Source organism: Panthera uncia, chromosome D4 (genome assembly GCF_023721935.1).
Source record: "Panthera uncia isolate 11264 chromosome D4, Puncia_PCG_1.0, whole genome shotgun sequence".
Lineage (NCBI taxonomy): Eukaryota > Metazoa > Chordata > Mammalia > Carnivora > Felidae > Panthera > Panthera uncia.
Window position 1 is genome coordinate 23,989,441 of NC_064807.1, and position 21,019 is coordinate 24,010,459.

Sequence of the window (21,019 nt, forward strand, 5' to 3'; positions counted from 1 at the left end):
TTCTTGCAGAACCACATATTAATAGCATTCAGCAAGAATTTTCTAAATAGTTATCTAATATACTGCATTCAAACATTTGCTATGTGTTTTCTAAGTCACCAAGTCTTGCAATCAGTTCCTCATTCAATATTGCTAAGATCTCTTGAAAAAACTCCATATTCAATAAATCATCTTATGTAATAGCTCATCTCTATCTCTCTCTCCAAATACCTGATGTCTGTCTGAGTAACCTTGTTAGTATTCTCATTAAAAAACATTGCATAAATCTTACACAAAGATGTCAAGTATGAGAAATAACGATACAGACAACTACATAGGAAAAGGGCACCTTCTTATAAAATTGAACACTCAGCCATAAATATTATGATACATTATCTATAAAATATACATAAAATATTTTTACATAAAATACATAAAATATTTTTAAGAGTCTCTATGATTTAAATCTGACAAAGAATAGCAAACTAAATGTTCGACTATTCACATGCTAGGATACTATTAAAGCTTCCTTCTACTGTAAAAAACTAAGACTCCATTCACTAGCAAACAAAAGGGTGAAGGAGGAATGAAACCAATACAAGTAGAGCATGTAACTCTGAGCCAGGTACTTTATACATATTATCTCATGAAACCCTCCAAACAATCTAGTGAAGCAAGTATTATATCACATGTTAAAAACGTTGCCAATGATGTGGATGGAACTGGAGGGTATTATGCTAAGTGAAATTAGTCAGTCAGAGAAAGACAAAAATCATATGACTTCACTCATATGAGGACTTTAAGAGACAAAACAGATGAGCATAAGGGAAGGGTAACAAAAATAATATAAAAACAGGGAGGGGGACAGAACAAAAGAGAGTCATAAATATGGAGAACAAACTGAGGGTTACTGGAGGGGTTGTGGGAGGGGGGATGGGCTAAATGGGTAAGGGGCATTAAGGAATCTACTGAAATCAGTGCTTCGCTATATACTAATTTGGATGTAAATTTTAAAAAATAAAAAATAAAGTTAAATCAAAAAAAAAAAAATGTTGCCAATGAGGCTCAAAGGTAAAAGCACCTTGCTCAAAGATCTCTCCAATTCCAGAGTCCATGTTCTCTCCAAACTGCAGACCACATTTCAATATACTTACATTAATATGCCAATATACATTTCCCCCTTTCTCAAAATACTAACAAAACTTTTATGAATAATAAATAAATAATAGTGGAATAAGTTCGTTCCACATATGCCAATATGGAAAGACCACAAACAAGTGAAGACAGTAAAGTGTGGGTAACGATCCATCTGCCTAACAAGAATAAATAGAATATTATATATGAGTACACAGATAAATACTTTTCTAGGCAGAATCTCCAAGAGTTTAAAAGCTATGAAATTTTTTACCAAATCCATTACACCCAAGTCTAGAATCTATAGCAGCTGCTTAACCAGTAAGTAAGTAAACCAAGCAGTCTATGTTGTCATATCTAGAAGACATCAAACTAGCTCATAATAGCAAAATCTACCTGGAAAAAACAGAGTTCTGATCTTCTAGGGTAATGAAAATATTCTGCAAATCAAAGGAACACACATATACACATTATCATACCTATAATGAATGGAATGTTCTGTATGCTAACCCAAAACTTTTTGCATCAAACAGATTTACAGATGATATCAACTTTAGTCCCTAAAAAAATTCCAATCCGAATTTAATGAAAAATATTTTTAAATAGTGGAAGCTGTTCTCACAGAAAAAACTGAAATAATGCCATTAGACATTTAATTACACTAAAAATAAACATCACGTTTTTGTAAACAAATCACAGTTAAAAATATCCTCAAATAAGTACAAAATATTGCAAATAAATCTTTAAAACACTATTTGCTCACTCAATAAATACCAGTATTACTCAGTATGTGCCAAGCACCATGGGATTAGGAGGTAAGCAAGACAGCCCCTACCCCTGCAAATTCAGTATGGGGTAGGGAGGATAAAGTCCATATAATCACAAAATGGTATCACAAATAATTGGTAAGTTTGATTGTTAAGTCCAATCAAACTCTGATAAACTGGTAAATCCAATCAAACTCTGATAAACATTTAAATAAATTTTAATCATTGTATTGTACACCTGAAACTAATAATATGTTAACTAAACTGTATAATAACTAACTAGAATTTAAATAAAACCTTTTTAAAATATAAATAAGTAAACTTTAAGGCTCTAAATCCAGCCAGAGAAAAGTCAAGGCAGCCTGGAGTAGTGGTTAGGTGTGAGCTCCAAAGTTAGTCACTGGGTTTGAATCTAGGCTCCACTATTTAATAGGTAAATGAATTTGATCACATCAACCTGAGTCTGTTTCTTCATTTAAAAAAAAGGGGGAGGGGGTAAATAATACTTTCATCATAAAGTTGTGAAACTTGGGGCTCCTGCGTGGCTCAGTGGGTTAAGAGCCTGACTTTTGATTTCAGCTCAGGTCACAATCTCACAGTTCGTGATATGAAGTCCCATATCGGGCTCCAAACTGACACTTCAGAGCCTGATTGGGATCCCGTCTTTCTATCCCTCCCCTGCTCGGGTGTGCACAGGCACCTGTACTCTCTCTCAAATAAATCAACATTTAAAAAATAAATAAAATAAAGTTGTGAAACTTAAAAAAAAAAAGGTACTGTATTACACCTTGATAAGCCTAGAATACTAGCTATTATGTTACTATCATTAGCAGCATTGTTAAAGGCCTCCAGAGAGGCAAAGAGCTAGTGAGTGATATTTGGGGTAAGAAAGACATACAGATGGCTGAAATGCAGTGAATAATAGAGAAGAGATTGGCAGGGAGCAAAACATGAAGACTCTATTAGCTGTGCTATGTGATTCAGAAGTCTCTAGCCACATGTGGCTAGTCCAAATTGAGATGTGCTGTAAGTATAAAATACACACCAAATTTTGAAGACTTAGTATGAAAAAAAGGTAAAATATCTCATTCTTAAAGTCTATTTACATGTTGAAATGATATTTAGGATACACTGGATTAAACAAAACATATTATTAAAATTACAATACCCAAAAGGTAGACCAATGCAAGTGTCCATCAACCGATGAATGGATACACAAAACGTGGCAAGTACCTACAATACAGTGTTATTCAGCCTTAAAAAGGAAGGAAATTCTAACATCTGCTACAACAGTGATGAAACTTGAGGACTTTATACAAAGTGAAATAAGTCTTAAAAGGACAAATACTTATGATTCCACTTTTATGAGATACCTAGAGTAGTCAAATTCAGAGACAGAAAGTAGGATGCTTGTTGCCAGGGGCTGGTGGGAGGGGAATGGGTAGTTATTGTTGAATAATATAAAGTTATTGTTTAATAAATAAGGTACAGTTTTGCAAGATGAAAAGAATTCTGTAGACGGATGGTGGTAATGGTTGTACAAAAATGTCACTGAATTACACACTTAAAAATGGTTGAGTGTATTTAAGGGGTGCCTGGGTGGCTCAGTCGGTTGAGCATCCAACTTCACCTCAGGTCATGATCTCATGGCTCATGAGTTTGAGCCCCATGTTGGGCTCTGAGCTCAGAGCCTGGAGCCTGCTTCCCATTCAGTGTCTCATTCTTCTCTCTGCCCCTCCCCCACACATAGGGGCGCGCGCTCTCTCTCCCTTCCTCCCTTAAAAATGAACGTTAAGAAAACCTATTTAAAAAATGGTTAAGTGTATTTTAACCACAATAAAAAAAATTTTCACTGTTCTTTTAAGTGACTATGAAAAATTTAAGTTACATGAGGCTTACATTAAATTTCTACTGAACAACACTATACGTAAGCCATGGTAAAATTTTCTAGTGAGAAAGGTTTTGAGCACTAATGTGACAAGATCTAGAACAGTAAGCCCTAATGCCTTAAGGCAGAAGTCAGCAAACTTTCTGTAGAGGGCTAGAGAATAAATATTTTCAGTTCTGTGGATCATATGGTCACTCTGAAAGCAATCATTAATAATAATATAAGTAAATGGACATGAAGGCCCAGTATAGTTGCGCCTCCAATTATATATAGAGATACCTTAAAGCACCATATAGACACCTTAAGGCAGGTATCCATATAACTTAAGGTTATCTATCCACTGTAATCAATAGCTCCTACCAGCTCAGACTGCTAAGTTTTCAGGAATTTTGAGAGCCAGTTTTAATATTGGTAGCTTAATTTCTGACAGGGTAAGAGTATTTACACCGTGATAATCAGCAAACACTACAATTCAGTGCTGACTTTCCTGAAGAAGTGGTTGACAAACATTTACCAGCACACCACTGACTGTATTAACTTCTTTCCTATGCATTTAAAATTGTATTACTTATGAACAATCTTTGAGAAAAATGGATAATCACACGACAGTCATTCTGTGTTCTGTGGTTCAGATGGAGATGATCAGCTGAGAAAAGCTATTCTAGAAGAATTACGTTCCAGCAACCAGAAACAAGTGGAACATTCTGAAGCACTCAAGAGTTGTGCTTGGAAAGTGGTAACCTAAGAGAAGAGCAGTTTAAGACAAAGCTGTGAGAAGGGCAGGAAGCCATGAGGTTATGTATATACTGCACCCAATAAAGGCTCAATAACTGGCAGCTATTATTAAATACCTATTATTGTGCATAATGGTCTAGATTCATTTGTAAACAAATATTTACTGAGCCCAAACTATGTGCTAGGCTTTGATAACAATGATGAACAATCACACATTTGTCTTTAGTTTTAGTTTTAGAAACAAGCATTAATCAAATAATCACATAAATACTAAATTTTGATGAATTACGACCAAAAAACAGAGTGCTGTGAAAAAATACAACAGGGAATACCAATCTAGTCTAGACAATCAAGGATACTTCTCTGAGAAAGTGATCTTTGCATGGAAATTAAGGGATGAGTGGGAAGAGGCAGAGTAGGAGGCATTCCAGGTAGCAAGAACAAACTGCAAAGTCCTGAGGCAGGGAAAAAATGTAACAACACGGTCAAGGAACTAAAAAGTTGGTATGACAAGAGTCAAGCTACCAAGGAGGAAAGAACACATCAGAATGGAGAGGTAGGTAGAACTCAGATGTTGCTGACAACTGTGGAAGAGAAAAATCCCCACCTGACCATTTCCTACCAACTCTGGGTCAATGAAGAGTATAAGATCAGGGGTGTGCTCTCCTGGCAGGAGAGCACATAGGGCCTCAAGGCCATGTTATGAAAGTCTAAGATCAATGGGGAGCTATAAGTTTCAAGTAGAGGGTAACATGATCTGATTAAAGTTTTTTTCAGAGGCTGCTGTAGGAGTGAATGAATGTCTGGGAGGGAGCAGCCAGAGAAGTGGGGAGACTCACCAACAAGCTACTGTAAGTTTCTAGGCAAGAGGAAATGACAACTTAGCGGAGTCAATCCTCAATGTTGTAAGTACCTATTTAATCTATTAGATGCTCTCCTTCTAACAATTTTTGGTTTAGGATATACCACTTTGTAAATGTGAAACCTGAGTTTTTGTTTATGCAGGTTATATCTACTGATGTTTGCTATATTAAAAATTAAAACTGAGGCATCTTTAAATATTCATTTAAAAATAATAAATTCATTACATGTCAATATAAATAACATTCTTATAAAAAGTAACTCTATTTCCCCAGTGTGAAGAGTAGCATAGTTTTAAATTTTTGCAGATTACTTTAGTCTCATAACAGAAGACAACTGGATTTTCACATCTGTTGCAATATCCCACATCTTACAGCTTCTGAAAAAGTGTTGTTGATTTTTGAGAGAATTAGAGTGAGAAATACAAATAACAGAAATCTTATGAAAACAGTTTTGATCTCATGATCCTCTTAGAAGGGTACTGGGGACCCCCCCAGACCACACTGAGAACTGCTGTTTGCGCAATAGGAAGCCAAGTAATCACGATGAGGTACCACTTCACAGCCAACTAGGATGGTGATAATCAAAGACAGACAATAACAAATGTTACAGGGAATGGAATCCTCATGCATAGCTGGTGGAAATATAAAATGGTACGGCCACTTTGGAAAATAGTTTGGCAGTTCCTCAAAAGTTAAACATAGAGCTACAACATGACCCAGCAGTTCCACTCATAGGTACACACTCAACAAAAACAGATGTCCACACAAAACCTTCTGAGTTATTCACAGAGCATTATTTAGAATGGTCAAAAAGAACAACCCAAATGTTCATTAACTGATGAATGGAGAAATAAAATGTGATATATGCCCACACAGTGGAATATTATTCAGCAATAAAAAGGGAGAACCAATAAATGCTTTAACATGAAGGAACCTTGAAAACATTAAGTGATAGAAGCCAGGCACAGGTTTTCAAAATCTGCTGTATTTTAGCACTTCCAGCACATTCCAAAACAGTTCAACCATATTTTAAGCATTCAACAGCCAGATGGGCTGGTAGTACCAAAGTGGACAGCACAGTTCTGGACCCATCATAAAGTATAATGTTCAATGTTTATAATAATGACCCTGATACACTGCAATTTCCCTTAGCAAGATAAGGCTCAATTATATGCAATACAATATTTATGTTACACTGATAGTTTTCTAAAAGTTTCAAGTGATGAAAAAAATTAACTTTATTTTGCGAGAGAGAGAGAGCACGCATGCAGCCGCATGTGAGCAGGGTAAGGTCAGAGACAGGAAGAGAGAGAATTCCAAGCAGGCTCTGCGCTGTCAGTGCAGAGCCCAATGTGGGGCTCGATCTCATGAACCGTGAAATCACAACCTAAGCCAAAATCAAGAGTCAGACACTTAACCACTGAGCCACCCGGGTGCCCTGAAAATGTTTTCTAAAACTTGAATATAGGCTGCCTGAATATTTCAGGTAACTGTATTTCACCATCTTACACTACAACCTAGAGGGCTTACAGAATCCCAGAACAAGCTAGTTAGATGTTCCCTGGAAGCTCCTGTCCATTCTCTGCACTAATTTTAATGACTCATTCACACACACACACACACACACACACACACACACACACACACGTGCGTGCGCCCCCGACCCCCATTCTGGACTTCCTCTCACTTGTTGACATTTGGAGGTCCTCAAACTATTTCCCATAGCAGAAAACGAATAATTAATAGAAAAATAATCTCATACACAGGGACTTTGTGCCACTATACACTTAAACTATTTTTTTTATCTACTTATGTAAACCCCTATTAACAAAACCACCTTGAAACACACAGGTAAGTTCACATTCTAACTACCTTTAGTTAGAAATTTAAACATTACTCAATTGACTGCTCGCTGAAAAGTAAATGTCCCTTTAATTTTAAAAAAGTGTTGTTATCAACCCCAAACAAGTAATATTAAATACCAACTGTATTAAGGTATCCTGTTTCTGCCTGTTGGTTATACACACTCAAACAGAACCTGAGGGCAAAACAGGAAAATTAGTTACTACCTGACAACATATTTTACAACTGACCCAGAAAGCTTAGTTTTATCCAATTATTAGAACATTCATATAAATACCATTTCAGCATAATGTACTAACAGAATTTACATTACACAGAAACACTTACTGAAAAAGATTCCAAATTGTAGAATACGGAATTTGCCTGACAGAAAACCTATGCCTTCAATGCTCTCCTTTTAGAATTCTATCTTTATCTCTAAGATTAAATTTTTCAGTTTGAAATATTTCCCAATTTTTTACTGAACATGGAATCTTAGTATCATCAAATATATTTTAATGACAAATTTTAATCTGTAACATATAGTTTAAATCTATTAAACCCTCTAAGAAAAATTTAAGGTACAAAATGACATACTTTATTGTGCTTCAAGTAGAATTTTACAAATCATCTGAAAACTGCTTTTCTTATACTCACATATTTTCTTGTGTTTTCCTTAACACATATAGTTAGACCCCACAAGACAGTTTAACTTGTCTTCAGGTTCTTGATGCAGTGTCACGTGTTTTTTATCATGTTTTCTGCTTCAATATAAAGCATTTTTCAGAATAAAAATTCCACTGCCATCAGAGTAAGTTGCTTTGGAAAAGCTTTAATTTTATCAAAATTTTACTTTGGTGACAGAATAGAAAAATTAAAATTTCCACAGAATTTGGAGCACCTGGGTGGCTCAGTAGGTTAAGCATCTGACTTGGGTTCAGATCATGATCTCATGGCTCGGGAGTTCAAGCCACACATCAGGCTCTGTGCTGACAGCTGAGCCTGGAGCCCACTTCAGATTCTCTGTCTCCCTCTCTCTCTGCCCCTCCCCTGCTCATGGCTCTTTCTCTCTGTCCTTCAAAATAAATAAACATTAAAAAAAATTTTTTTTAATAAATAATAAAATATCCACAGAATTTAAAATTCTAACTTCACCGTCACAAGATGTAAAAACAATCCTACAGACAGAACATCATCAAAAGACTTAAATGATTTTTTCTATTTATAAAATACTGATTTTTTTTCTTAGCTTATACAATAAAATGCTGAAAGCAGGTAGGAAGGTAGAAACCTGAACTAGGAATCCTAGAAAGAAGACCCCAGGGCTTCAAGAGATAATATGGCTACACACACACTAGAAAAGCTAAAATGAAAAAGACTGACACTATCAAATGCTGGCAGGGATGTGGAGCAACAGGAACTCCCAAGCACCTTTGGTGGAACTGTAAGTTGATAGAAGCTCTTTTTAAAAACATGGCTGCTTATAAATCTAAAGCTACAACTATCCTATCACCCAGTCATTCCACTTCTAAGTATTTTACAAGAGAAAACGCATCTGTCCAACAACAACAAAAGTTGTACATGGGTGTTCACAGCAACCCACCACAAGCAACCCAGGTAGTCCTCAACAAGAGACTGCAGAAATTATGATGTATTCATACAGTGGAAAACAAAGCAATAAAAAGAAATTGAAAGCACACACAAGAATTAATCTCAAAACATTATGCTGACTGAAAAAATCTTCTGTGAAGTTGCAGAACAGGGAAAACTAATGGCAAAAAAAAAATCAAAACAGTGGTGGATGGAGGGGAGTGACTGAAGGGACTGGCAAAGAGCAAGAAGGAAATTTCTAGTCAATTATAAAGTTCTACATCTTGAGAATTATAAAGTTCTACAGCTTTGAATGACACAGGTGTATGTATGTGTGAAAAGCATTTAATATTTGCAACTTACTCTGAAATGCATCCAAAAAATAAAAGTGACTATTAAATGATTAGTTGTGTGATAGAGCAAATACAGCAAAATGTCAACTGCAGGTGACGAACATCAGGAATGTTCACTGTACAATTCTTTCAACTTTCCTGTATGTTGGAAAATACAAAAATGTTAAGGGAAATTTTTATAGAATACAAAAAAAAAAAAAAAGGTGATTCAGAGTAGGTGATAAAAGTTTCTCACTTGATGACACAGTCTATTTACTGCTTTACAAAACACACCACCTTTCAGAACTATATAAACCAATATCCCAATCGTTCACTGGGGGTAGGGGAGGGGACTTATAGGTACATTTCAGGAACTGGTTCCTCAGAACCTGTTCACATTATCTGAGATGATCAGGGATCCATTCGACAATTATGGGAAATACTCTGAGATGTATATTCAACAAAAAGCTAAAACGAATTTGTTGAATTCTTCAAGATTCTTAATTAAACAGCAAAGTTTGTATACCTGAACAGATTTTACGTAGTAAGTTACTTGGTGATATTCTCTATTAACTCCAATTTTGTTCTTTTATTCGATTGTAACTGCTAGTATCTGCAAAACGTGGCTATCATCCCTCTAAAAGCAAACAAAAACCTTCCCAACGACTAGCACCTAAGGGATGATAGATAAATATACTAAAAAGAAAACAGCAAGTCATCAATGAAAGTCATCCACCTTTCTCCTCAAACCTAGTACTATTAAGATGTGAGACTGAAAGCGATTTCTACGTCACGGTTAATTTTTTTCTTGAAGATTGAAAGGTAGCAATTGCAGCAATCAAAACGCAAAACTAAAGGTACACGTGCTCCCCACCCCAAAATCTGCCTAAACCCGCAGGCAGGTAAAACAATGAGCACTCCACCCCCACCCCCTTTTTTTTTTTTAATTCATGAGACAAAACCGCAGAGGAGGCTAGAGCGAACCCTCGCCCTAGCCCAGCCTCCACCCCGCCCGGAGCCCGGCGGTGGTCCCTTTCCTTTGTGAGGAGCCGGAGGGAGGCGGCGGGGGGCGGGGAGCTGGGGGAGGAGGCTGGTGGTCGGCGGACGCTGGAGCAGGAGGAGGGCGCGGAGGGAAGCGGCGTCGGCGCGTCCCACAAACAGGCCGCGGGGCCCCGCCACAAGCCTCTGCGGTGTCCCAAGAAGCACACCCAGACACTTGGGTGTGATCTAATTCGGGAGGACACCCGCGAGAGGGGCCGAGCGCACCTCGGGGGGACGATCCCTTCCCAGGCCCTTCCGAAACCGTCTCCTCCCGCCGCGGGCGGAGGTCCTGCCGCCACCCCCACCCGGGCCCGAGGCCAGGGCGGCCCTCACCTGCTGGACGGAGCTATTCTCGGGCACGGCGAACTCCTCCTTCTCCTTCGGGGTCTTCACGGTGACTTTCATGATCTTGGGCTCCGCGGAGGCAGCGGCCGCGGGGGCGCCGGCACCTTCGGCCGCGGCGGCGCTGTCCTGGGAGCTCGGAGGGCCGCCGCTTTCACCACTCTCGGCCATGGCGGCGGCGGCGGTGACTCAGGCGCGCAGGAGGGAGCGGGCGAGCGAGGGGGAGCCAGCAGACGGCAGAGCCGGCCGGCCCGGGCAGTGGAGAATGCTGGGCACGCCGCCTCAGTGACAACGGGTGCAGGGCCGCCCTGGCAGGCGAGGGGCCGCGGAGCTCGGTGTAGGCTCCGGCGCAGGCCCGGGACGGGCGCTCGGCAGCCGCCGTGTGTTCAGACGCCGCTCGGTCGCAGCGACATCCGCAGCCGCCGCCGCTCTTCCTCCTCCCCGCCCCTCCCCCCACGTCCCTCGGCCGGCGCCGCGCGGGGCACGCCGGGTAACTCAGCTGGCGGCGTCGCCGAGTCATGCCCGGCCGGCCCTGCTTCCAGCTCCGGCTGCTTTACTTTCCCTCTCCCGCTCCATTGCTCAGACGGTGGGCGCAGCCAGAATGGAGGACTAAAAGCAAATTGGGGTGGGAGAAGTCAGGTCTTTCATTTCATTCCCTTCGCCAAAAAAATTAGGTAGGGGGTTCTGGGAAGCACTGTAACGGCGCGCTGTGATGACCTCACGACTAGCGAAATTACTAGAAAGGGGGCTCGACCACTGGGCGCTGTAGCCGCAGGTGCGCCTGCGCGCTGGTGGTCCAGGTCGTGTCCCCCGCCCCCTTCATACCCCGCGGTGGCCGTGCCCAGCCCCTCCCCGCGGCGTCACGCTCGCCTCACCAGTGCGCGCTGCCGGTACCTCGACGGGTGGGGAGTGAAAATGCAGGCGAGGTGTGCTGTTACTTCACATCTTTCCATTTGCCTACTTGTAGGATTTAAAATGCTTGATCTTACTGCCCCGTGCGCGGGAGTTGGAAGCTGAGTTAATGGAAGAATGATCCTCTTCATAACGAAAGGGAAAATGGAGTAGAAGCCGTAGCCACCCTGCGCAATCCTGCGGAGTCATTGCTCCACCGCCAGGGCGTCTCGCCCTCGGGTCAGCCGGGTTTGGTCTGGCGATCAGGCCACCTCTGTTGACAGTGGCCTCTCCTGACAGCCCTGCGCGAGCGCCCCAAATTCTCTGTAAACACCAGCCCTCAAAAGATACGGGACAGAAACAGGATGGTGCCCCCGGACTGCCCACCCAACTGGGGCAGTTTAATGTAGCCGAGATGTTCAATTTATAGTCTGTCAAATTAGATTAACTGCTGCAGTTCCGACTCTGGTTGTCAGTAATAGCAGTTGGGAAATTGTTTTCAGCATGGGTACAAATAAGAAATATGTTTATTATTTTTACCGGGAGAATTCTGATTTTGAAATGACGTCATCATTTGTCTTTAAAGATGACTTGTAAGGAATATGGAACCCAGGACGTTAACTTTATTAATCAGTACTGCGCAAATGGAAACCCTGACAGCCCTCTGTGACTCAACTATACAAAGACATTCTGCATTTCTGTTTTTAAACAGTCCAACTCATCCGGGGATAAACAGCCACGTGAAGACTACCTTTTAGCAGAACCCCTTTGGAATGTGGGCGTAAGAGAAGTTCTGAAAGAATAAATTGCAATGTAGACGTCATTTGACATCAACTAAATTTCTGGCAGCATTGTTCAATAAGGTGAGGTTATTCAAGGCTCTCTGCTGAAGGACACCCACTGCTGAAGGGTGACTACTTGCATACGCCTAGGTGTGAGGTAATCACTACTTCTCAAGGTAGAAAGTTCCATTGGACAACCAATCACTATCTCTAACCCTGCACTTACGAACTTGCTCTGTAATTATCTATGTCTAATTTCTAAAAAATGATGTATGTGCACAATTTATGAAATAAAATAATTTATTTCTAAGAATATACAGTATAATTATTATGCCACCTTTTAGAGGTAATCTTACCTTTGAAAGAACCGTTGGCAGTGGGGGTATGAATAGGGATCAGTAAATTTTCAGGGAAGACTAGATAGTAAGTATGTTAGGCTTTGCAGGGCATACATTCTCTGCCTCTGCCCTGTAGCACAAAGCAGCCATAGACAATACACACGTGAATAAGTGGCTGTGTTCTAAAGCCACTTAACAAAAACAGGCATAGGATCTGATCTGAACCACAGGAAAGGATCTTATTGGAACCACAGCGTCTACATGCCTACTTGAGGTATTTTCTTCTAAATAATTTTTTTTAATTAAATGGTCAGTCTAGAGAAAAATTACATGAGCATATTTCATTTATTCTATAAATATTAATTGCCCATGACTAATGTCCAAATAGTATGTTGAGAATACAAGACAAAGAAGACGCGGTCTCTGTCCTCAGAAAACCTAGAGCCTGGTTGGATGGGAAGTAGAAGTGGGGGAGATAGCAGTGACATGCTGGTAAATGTTTAATGACCAACTCTCCAGAAAACAAGCTTTGATTTATAGCGTTTGGCAGTTTCCTTGATGTAAATATTTGCAAAATGGCCCATCTCAAGCTACCACCTTGAGGTCAACTTGCTGACAAAGTTCCTGAAACTCTTTCAGTGAGTTCTCATCAGCTGATATGAGCCAGCTTTAACTGAATAGGTCCCTATTTGTTGGTCCTAATAACCAAACTTAAAGTATAAGATAAAAGGTTATCCTATGGTGGAAGAATTCTTCCTTGACAAAATGAATCAATTAATTCAATCAACACAAATTCATTGAGCACACATTTTTTTTTTTTTTTTTTTTTTTTTTTTTAGAGAGGGCAGTATAGTAGGGGCAGAGAGAGAGAGAATGCCAAGCAAGCTCCGCATGGTCAGCGTCACGAACCTGAGCCAAAATCAAGAGTGGGACGCTTAACTGAGCCACCCAGGTACACCAAGCCGAAGCTTCTTAACTAGAAATTCAAAGCCTTTCACAAGTAACTCCTAGTCTGTCAAGTTTCACTCCCATTACCTTGTAGATACACTCCACTGCAGTCAGACATGTTTATTACCACCTGTTAGAAGCACTTGTACATTATACTTTTCTCACCTCTGATTGTTCTTTAAGTCCTTAGACCCCCCCACACACACACACACATTGTGCCCGTTATCACTGCCTCCTCTCTAAAACCTTCCTTGAACACCCAGGCCAACAGAATCAATTTTTTTTTCTCTGATCCTCCATAATTATTAGAACAATTCACTTACCAATTCATCACTTGTAACATAGCTTCTATTATCTATAACTATTTCTCCTGCTATCAGTCTAGTTCACACACTCCTGAACTCTGGCCTAGATTATTACAGCAATAACCTCCTACAGAGGCTCCTCTGCCTCAGTGTAAAGTCTCCGACCTCCTCTGTTGGTGCCATCTTATCCTTCTCCCACTAAGCTTTGGTTATGACACCTGGAAAAAAATTTTAATTAGCTCTCACCAAAGTTTTAGAATAATATCTAATGTTGTGCCATGGTGTTCAGGGCTCTTTCTGGCCAAAAGACCTTGCTTTTCATTCATAACTTCCTCCCAAGTAAGCAAGTCCACTAAGCTCTCCAAACTTGTCCCGTACTTTCCTGAATCAAGGCTTCAATGCAACAATTTCACTGCAAGTAGAAATCCCTCCCTCTCACACTGACCCCATTGTTTTACCCACCCTTGCTGCCTCACCTGAAATGTGACTTTCCCTATCAATTTATCCCTGATAACTTTTTTTTATTAGAAATTTTCTCTAAGTACTCTGTATTTCCATATAGCTTTATTACCTTTTTGGTGTCATGCCTTGTATTACACTGAATTGTGTGTACATCTCCTTTATTAGACAAGGTCCTTGAATGCTCACCCCAATGCTCAAACTAATTTCTTGGCATGAGAGCATTTACCATTGAACTGAATTGTTGTTTCTACTGGAGAGGAAATTCATTTGGAGCAATAGATCATTTTATACACCTTTGTCTTTCCCAAGATTTATGGCATAGTGACACATAGAAAGATAATAGATCTGTACATACATACCTTGAAACTGCTTTGCAATAGGTTCAGAGGAAGGAAACATTATTCATTCCCGTCTGGGATAAGGAAGGGCAAAGTGGGTGAGTCAGAATTTTGAAGGAGATTATTTGAGCCAGCCTTAAGGAATCGGTATGATTTTGTTAAGTGTGTTAAGAGGGGCAGCATCATAAGAAAGACGCAGTGCTGAGAAATAGGAATTCTGCTAGAGCGCTGTTCTCAGTGTGGTCCACAGCCTAGGAACGGTCTGCAACTCTCTCCAGGGCTGCTTCAAAATCAAAGGGAATGGAGTAAAACATTCAATAAGTTTCTGAGCGTTAGGGCTGAGGAAGAGGCAGTAGCGATGAGAGGTGCTTACTTTATTGATTTGCCAACTGAAACTGTAGACCACTGGGTGAAATACAGCCACCACAAACTTTGAAGAAAGGCTGCCAAGTAGGATCCCACAGCTGTGCCAGGCACTGCATAACATACAGAAGCAGAGAGAGGGCCAGCAGTGCACAAGAGAGGGAGATACAGCCAGCCTCCGAAGAATACCCCTGTGGTCCTTATTTTGTTCTAGTCTTGCTATATTTTTACTTTTCATTTTGAAATAATTACAGACTCATTGGAAGTTGCACAAATAGTACAAAAAGTCCCAGGTACCCTTCACCCAGCTTCCCCCCTAATGGTGACATCTTAAATTGCTGCATAATATCAAACTAGGAAATTGACCTCAACTAGACTGCATGCCATAGTCAGTTTTCATTATATTTTTTAACCTGCATTCATTTGTGTATGGGTGTGTTTGTGTGGGTCTATGCAGTTTTAGCCAATGTATTGATTTGGAGAACCATAATCACAGCCAAGACACAGAATGATTCTACCACCAGCCTCACTGTTTAAAAATTTCAACTTTTATTTATTTATTTTTAAAGTAATCTCTATACCCAACCTGGGGCTGGAATTCATGACTTTGAGACTCTACCAACTGAGCCATTCAAACACGCCAGACTCACTACTTTTTTTAAATATTTCAGAGAGAGAGAGCGAGAGAGAGAGAGAGCGCGCCAGTGGGGGAGGGACACAGAGAGAGGGAGAATAGAGAATCTGAAGCAGGCTCCATGATGACAGCAGAGAGCCCAATGCAGGGCTTGAACCCACAAGCTGCAAGATCATGACCTGAGCCACCCAGGCGCCCCTATCCTTCCTGTACAGCAGGGTTTCTCAACCTTGACACCACTGACATTTAGGGCCAGACAGTTCTTTATTGTGTGTGTGTGTATTGTTGGACATTTAGCAGCATCCTGACCTCTACTCACTAGATGCCAGTAGTAGCACTCCCAGCCCAACATACCCCTATCATGACAATCAAATGACTCTAGACACTGCCTAATGTCCCCAGAAGGTAAATTGCCTCTGGTTGAGAACCACTGCTGTACAAAGAATCATATTCCACTACAAAGTCTCTTTAGTTCTGAGTCAGTTTAACTCATGATAAACCTTATAGATTTTCCCCAGTATTGGTAAGTATTTCCAGGATTCCATTATGAACTTGCATTTAACCTCAGTTGTTGCATTTTACCCACACAGCTCTTATCAGGAGACTGGAATTTACTCAGGCCTTATGAAAATGCCTAAAAATGTTCTAAGACTATTCTCCTTTGACCTCTTTTATGAGCAGGTACTACTGCTGTCCTGAGTCATGGTCCCTAGGGCGAGCATTGAATATCTTACAGAAGTGGTAAGACAGGTTCTCCTGGACACATATAAATACAACAATAAATATTTTTAAAATTAGACTCAAGCTTGGTTTTATTTTGTATGGAATTCCAAGCCCAGTGATTTCTTTTCAGAAGACAAGTTTATTCAACACACATGTATTTTCAGTGTGTTTCTTGACCTAGGAGGTCACATTACATGAAGAGTGTGCCATTATGTTTGTGTGAACTAAGCAAAGGAACCATGGGGAAATTTTGGTACTCTCTGAGGGCAGAGAGAAATAGGCTAAAGTGTACAAAACCTATTGTATGAAGCAAATCATCTAGGAACTCCAGAGGATAAAATGCTTCTGGGGAACAAAAATGCTTCTGGATGTTGGGAAGTTCTGTAGCACTCAAGAAGATATCATACACAGGAGGCTGAGAAGTGTTTTTTTCTTTTCTAAGTGTATAGTCTTCTCATCATTCCATTTCATCCAAATAATTCTTATCTCAGTTGCCAAGTGAGTTAAAAGTGAAGACAGAACAACACTATGGTTTGTCTGAGTTGTTCTATAATTTATGGAGAATTGTGAACAGTCCAAGGTTTTCCTCTATTTATAAGCTAACAATTTCATGAATGCTGGCAGAAGATACAAGACTCCTAGGTCAGAAACAAAGTACTTTATTACTAACAGCAATAGCAGTAGCTGGTGTATCTACATTTTCTTGCACCAGTTCCCCAAGTCCTAACTTGTGCAGAATGATGCAGAGAGGGCCAGTGACACCTGCACATGCAGTGGGGTGCATTCTAAGAGAGGAACCTCAAGCATGGGGAACTTGGATCTTTTAAATGACCAGTAAACATACAGCCCTTTGCTCTGGGGGGGTGGGGGGGGGGAGATATTACATCTTCAAAGACTGTTCCCTATACAAATACCCTTGAAAAACTAGTCCAGAACAAAGGCAGTGTATTAGTTTCCTATTGCAGCTGTGACAACCACAAATTTACTGGCTTGAAACAACACAGATTTACTATTTTACAATTCTGGAAGACAGAAGTCCAAAATGGATCTTTTTAAAAAAATTTTTTTAATGTTTTATTTTTGAGAGAGAGAAGGATAGAATTAGTGGGGGAAGGGCAAAGAGAGAAGGAGACAGAATCCAAAGCAGGCTCCAGGCTGTGAGCTGTCAGCACAGAGCCCGACACAGCTTCGAACTCATGAACTGCAAGACTGACCGGAGCTAAAGTCTGACGCTTAACTGACTGAGCCACCCAGGCACTCCCAAAATGGATCTTAAAGGGCAAAAATCAGAGGCTGTGTTCCTTCTGGAGGCTCTAGAGGGGAATCTGTTCTTTGTCTTTTTCAGCCTCTAGAAACTGCCCACATTCCTTGGCTTGGGGCCAAATCACTGCAATCTCTGCTTCCATTGTCAGTTTCTGACTTTCCTGCCTTCCTTTCTCCCTTATAAGGACCCTTGTGATGACATTGGGCCCTCCCAGATAATCTGGGATAATCTCCCCATCTCAGAATCCTGGGTCATAACTGCAGAATCTCTTTTGTATGTAAAGTGCCAGAATCACAGGTTCTGGGGATTAGGATGTGAACATATTGGGGGAGTTATTACACTGCCCACCAAATGCAGTCAGTGCCTATATTCACAAAATGTGCAGAATTATGAGATACCCATGAAGAGCTATCTCCCAGTAATATCCCCCTTGTTTCTACAATTTCTTGGCTTCTAGCCAACTTTCCCATGAGTGTGCCACTCTGTCATCCTGATTAAATTGACCACAGAGGCTGGGGCAAAACCCATTCAACTTGTTTCATATAGCATTTACATGTTTATTTATGTTGAGACAGAGAGAGAGAGAGACAGAGAAAGAGAGAACAAGAAAGGGAGGGACAGAAAGACAGAAGCCCAAGCAGGCTTTTCCCCATCAGTTCAGAGCCCTGAGGCTTGATCTTACAAACCGTGAGACCATGACCTGAGCCAAAATCAAGAGTTGGACACTTAACCAGCTGAGCTACCCAGGTGCCCTCATATAGCATTTAATAAAGCTGATATCAACAGGATTCTAAGTAGCAGGATGAGGCCAACCATTAGTATTAATACTTGCACTCCTCAGGGGTCCAGACCCAACCAGCTGAACAAATCCCATAAACCATCAAGGTCTACTTTGGCTGCCTCCTAGATATTGTTTCTGTATCGACTTTTCCCCTTGGCCTAAGGTATTAATCTAGGGAGAGTGGGATGCATCAGCAATTGTACATACTCTGCCATGGCCCACACGGAGGAAATCTAGGGCAATTATATCAATCATAACAACCCCGAGCAGTGAGGTGAAGCTTACTTGAATGCCTTCCAGGGCCAATGTGATACATTGATCCCTTCAGCAAAAGTCAGGACAAATTTTGTTCCACCTCTTCTAATTGGGTGGTTCTCATTTTAAGAATAACTGCACACAGGTCACATATAAGTAGCAAGTTCTCTCTGAGAAACTCCTCCAAGCAATCAAGGGCAGCATCACTTGGGACATTTCTCCCTGTTAGCTGAGGGCTCTGTGATATGCTAATGGTATTTTCTTAAACACCTGAAGTTGTCTTATGAACACCCCTAAGGTCCAAGGCACTGTTGTCTTCAAGCAAGTTAACTCCTGACTTCCACTTAAGAAGTACAGTCCTGGGAGCTCACATGGTCTACCCGGAAAGAATGTTTATGATTCTTGGAACCCCCAAAATGTGATCTACATCAGCTGGGGGGCACAGGTTGGCAGCGTCTTCATTGTCGCCTCTTAGATGGTTGGTAGGCCTTCAGTGTCCTAGTTCTGTTTGAATTGAGTCTAATCCTTACATATGAAGTCTAGTCAAAACTGTTCTGTTTGTCCAGGTGGCATCATCCAGTCCACAGAATGACTAGTAAAGGCTACGGGAATGAGGGTGGGAAAGATAGAGGTGTTGACAGATGTTTTTCTTAACATTTATTTATTTCTGAGAGAGACAGAGACGGAGGGCACAGGCGTGCAAGCAGGGGAGGGGCAGAGAGAGGGAGACACAGAATCGGAAGCAGGCTCCAGGCTTCAAGCTGTCAGCACAGAGCCCGACAAGGGGCTCGAACTCATGAGCTACAAGATGGTGACTGAGCTGAAACCAGACGCTTAACCAACTGAGCCACCCAGGCGCCCCTGTTGACAGATGTTTTGCAAGAAAGGTGCAGGAGCTGGGCAATTCCCTGCCATTTTCAATTGGCCTATTAAATCTATGGAGAATGGTGATCATTTGTGGTCAGAGCTGTCTGGTGGGACACAGCTGATCCAGCAGCTCTTTAAATTTAGTGTTAGTTCAGCAGAACCTCACCTGAGTACTTAAGAAAGGTCCAGAGACAGCTTGGAAATGTGGAAGATTATTAATATCTCTTCCTCTCCTGTGCCTCCCAAGGTCCAAGATGTCTCTTTCCCTGGTGCTGGAATTGCTTATATCCACCACCAAAACACCAGTGTTTTCTATTCCAGTAGCTAGAATTTTACCTTTTCCCGAATGGTCTCACACTCACACCCAGACCTTTTGTCCAGAGGGTAAGGTGCAAAAGGGATAAAGACATTTTCCTAAAACTTACGGAGACCCATTATATTCCCCATCTGGGCCCTCATGGGCCACTATAGGGGAAGTCAGAATGCAATGTATTCAGGTAGGTAGTTATTATCTGGATGTGCTAGGTCCAGGTGAGTCCAACAGGAGAATCCAAGTAGCTGAACCAGAATTAAGTTTAAATCCCTTAGACCCCCTTTTGGCTGGGCTGTCACCATGAGGGTACACCAACCAGGCCAGCCTGCAATCACCATTAGGGCAAAGAAAGAAGCATCATGCCCAGGAATGCCCCAGGCTAGAATTCTGGATTTTCAACTTTATTATTTTTTTTAATTAATTCATTTATTTTGAGAGAGACAGAGAGGGAGGGGCAGCAGGAGGGAGAGAAAGAGAATCCTAAGCAGGATCCTCACTGTCAGTGCACAGCCCGACACGGGGCTCAAACTCACAAACCTTGAGTTCATGACCTGAGCCAAAAACAAGCGTTGGATGCTTAACCGACTGAGCCACCCAGGCCCCCAGAATTCTGGATTTTCAAAGTAGGTAGGTAGGTAGAGGTAAACTCTCTACCCACCCATTCTTCCTTATCATAATCTAGGAAGTGGCCAAGAGGAGAGGATGACTTTCTGGGGACAGACACATTCAGCGACCAAAATATCCCCAACTAAAGTATATGAACTAGGAGGAGGTAAGGGCTATAGAGTAAGAAAGCTTTCTGAATTGATTTCTGAGGTGAACTGTTGCAACACTCAACACTACCAGATGTCTGGGGATAATACAAAGCATGGAAAGCCCATTAAGTACCTTGGTCATTAGCCCACTGTTGAGTGGCTTTTGCAATAAAAAAGTATACCACTGTCAGACAGCAAACGGCCCAGAAAGACTAACACATGACACGTTGACTTCAAGGGCCATGTGGTGTGACTAGAGTCAGTCAATTGGACTAGACCAGTAACACCAAAGTTAAAGTGTCAACAGCAGTGAGGTACACCAATAGCCCTGGGAGAGGATCAAAAGTCTAATGTAATCCAGGAGTGGGTGGGGGTCATACTCATGCGGCATGGCCTCATTTGCTGTGAGACAAATGTGTCTGTCACCTTTTGTCAGGAGTCCAATCCTGGCAGGCAGTGGTAGCCTTTGCGTGGGAAACATTAATTC

The 21,019-nt window shown here is 41.2% G+C and overlaps 1 protein-coding gene across 5 annotated transcripts in view; it reads right to left on the reverse strand.

The window, feature by feature from the left end:
* The window catches only part of UBQLN1 (ubiquilin 1), a 79,165-nt gene extending 67,636 nt beyond the window's left edge, over positions 1 to 11,529 (reverse strand). For 2 of the 5 annotated variants that reach the window (XR_007461772.1, XM_049649669.1), the window contains exon 1: positions 10,505 to 11,529. Coding sequence is in view for 4 of the 5 variants with exons in the window: in XM_049649669.1 (XP_049505626.1) it covers positions 10,505 to 10,684 (180 nt within the window). In the remaining variant the exon portion in view is untranslated. The remainder of the gene's footprint in view (positions 1 to 10,504) is intronic. The other 3 variants (XM_049649804.1, XM_049649555.1, XM_049649749.1) reach the window with 3 other exon arrangements.
* Between the last annotated feature and the right edge of the window lie 9,490 nt (positions 11,530 to 21,019).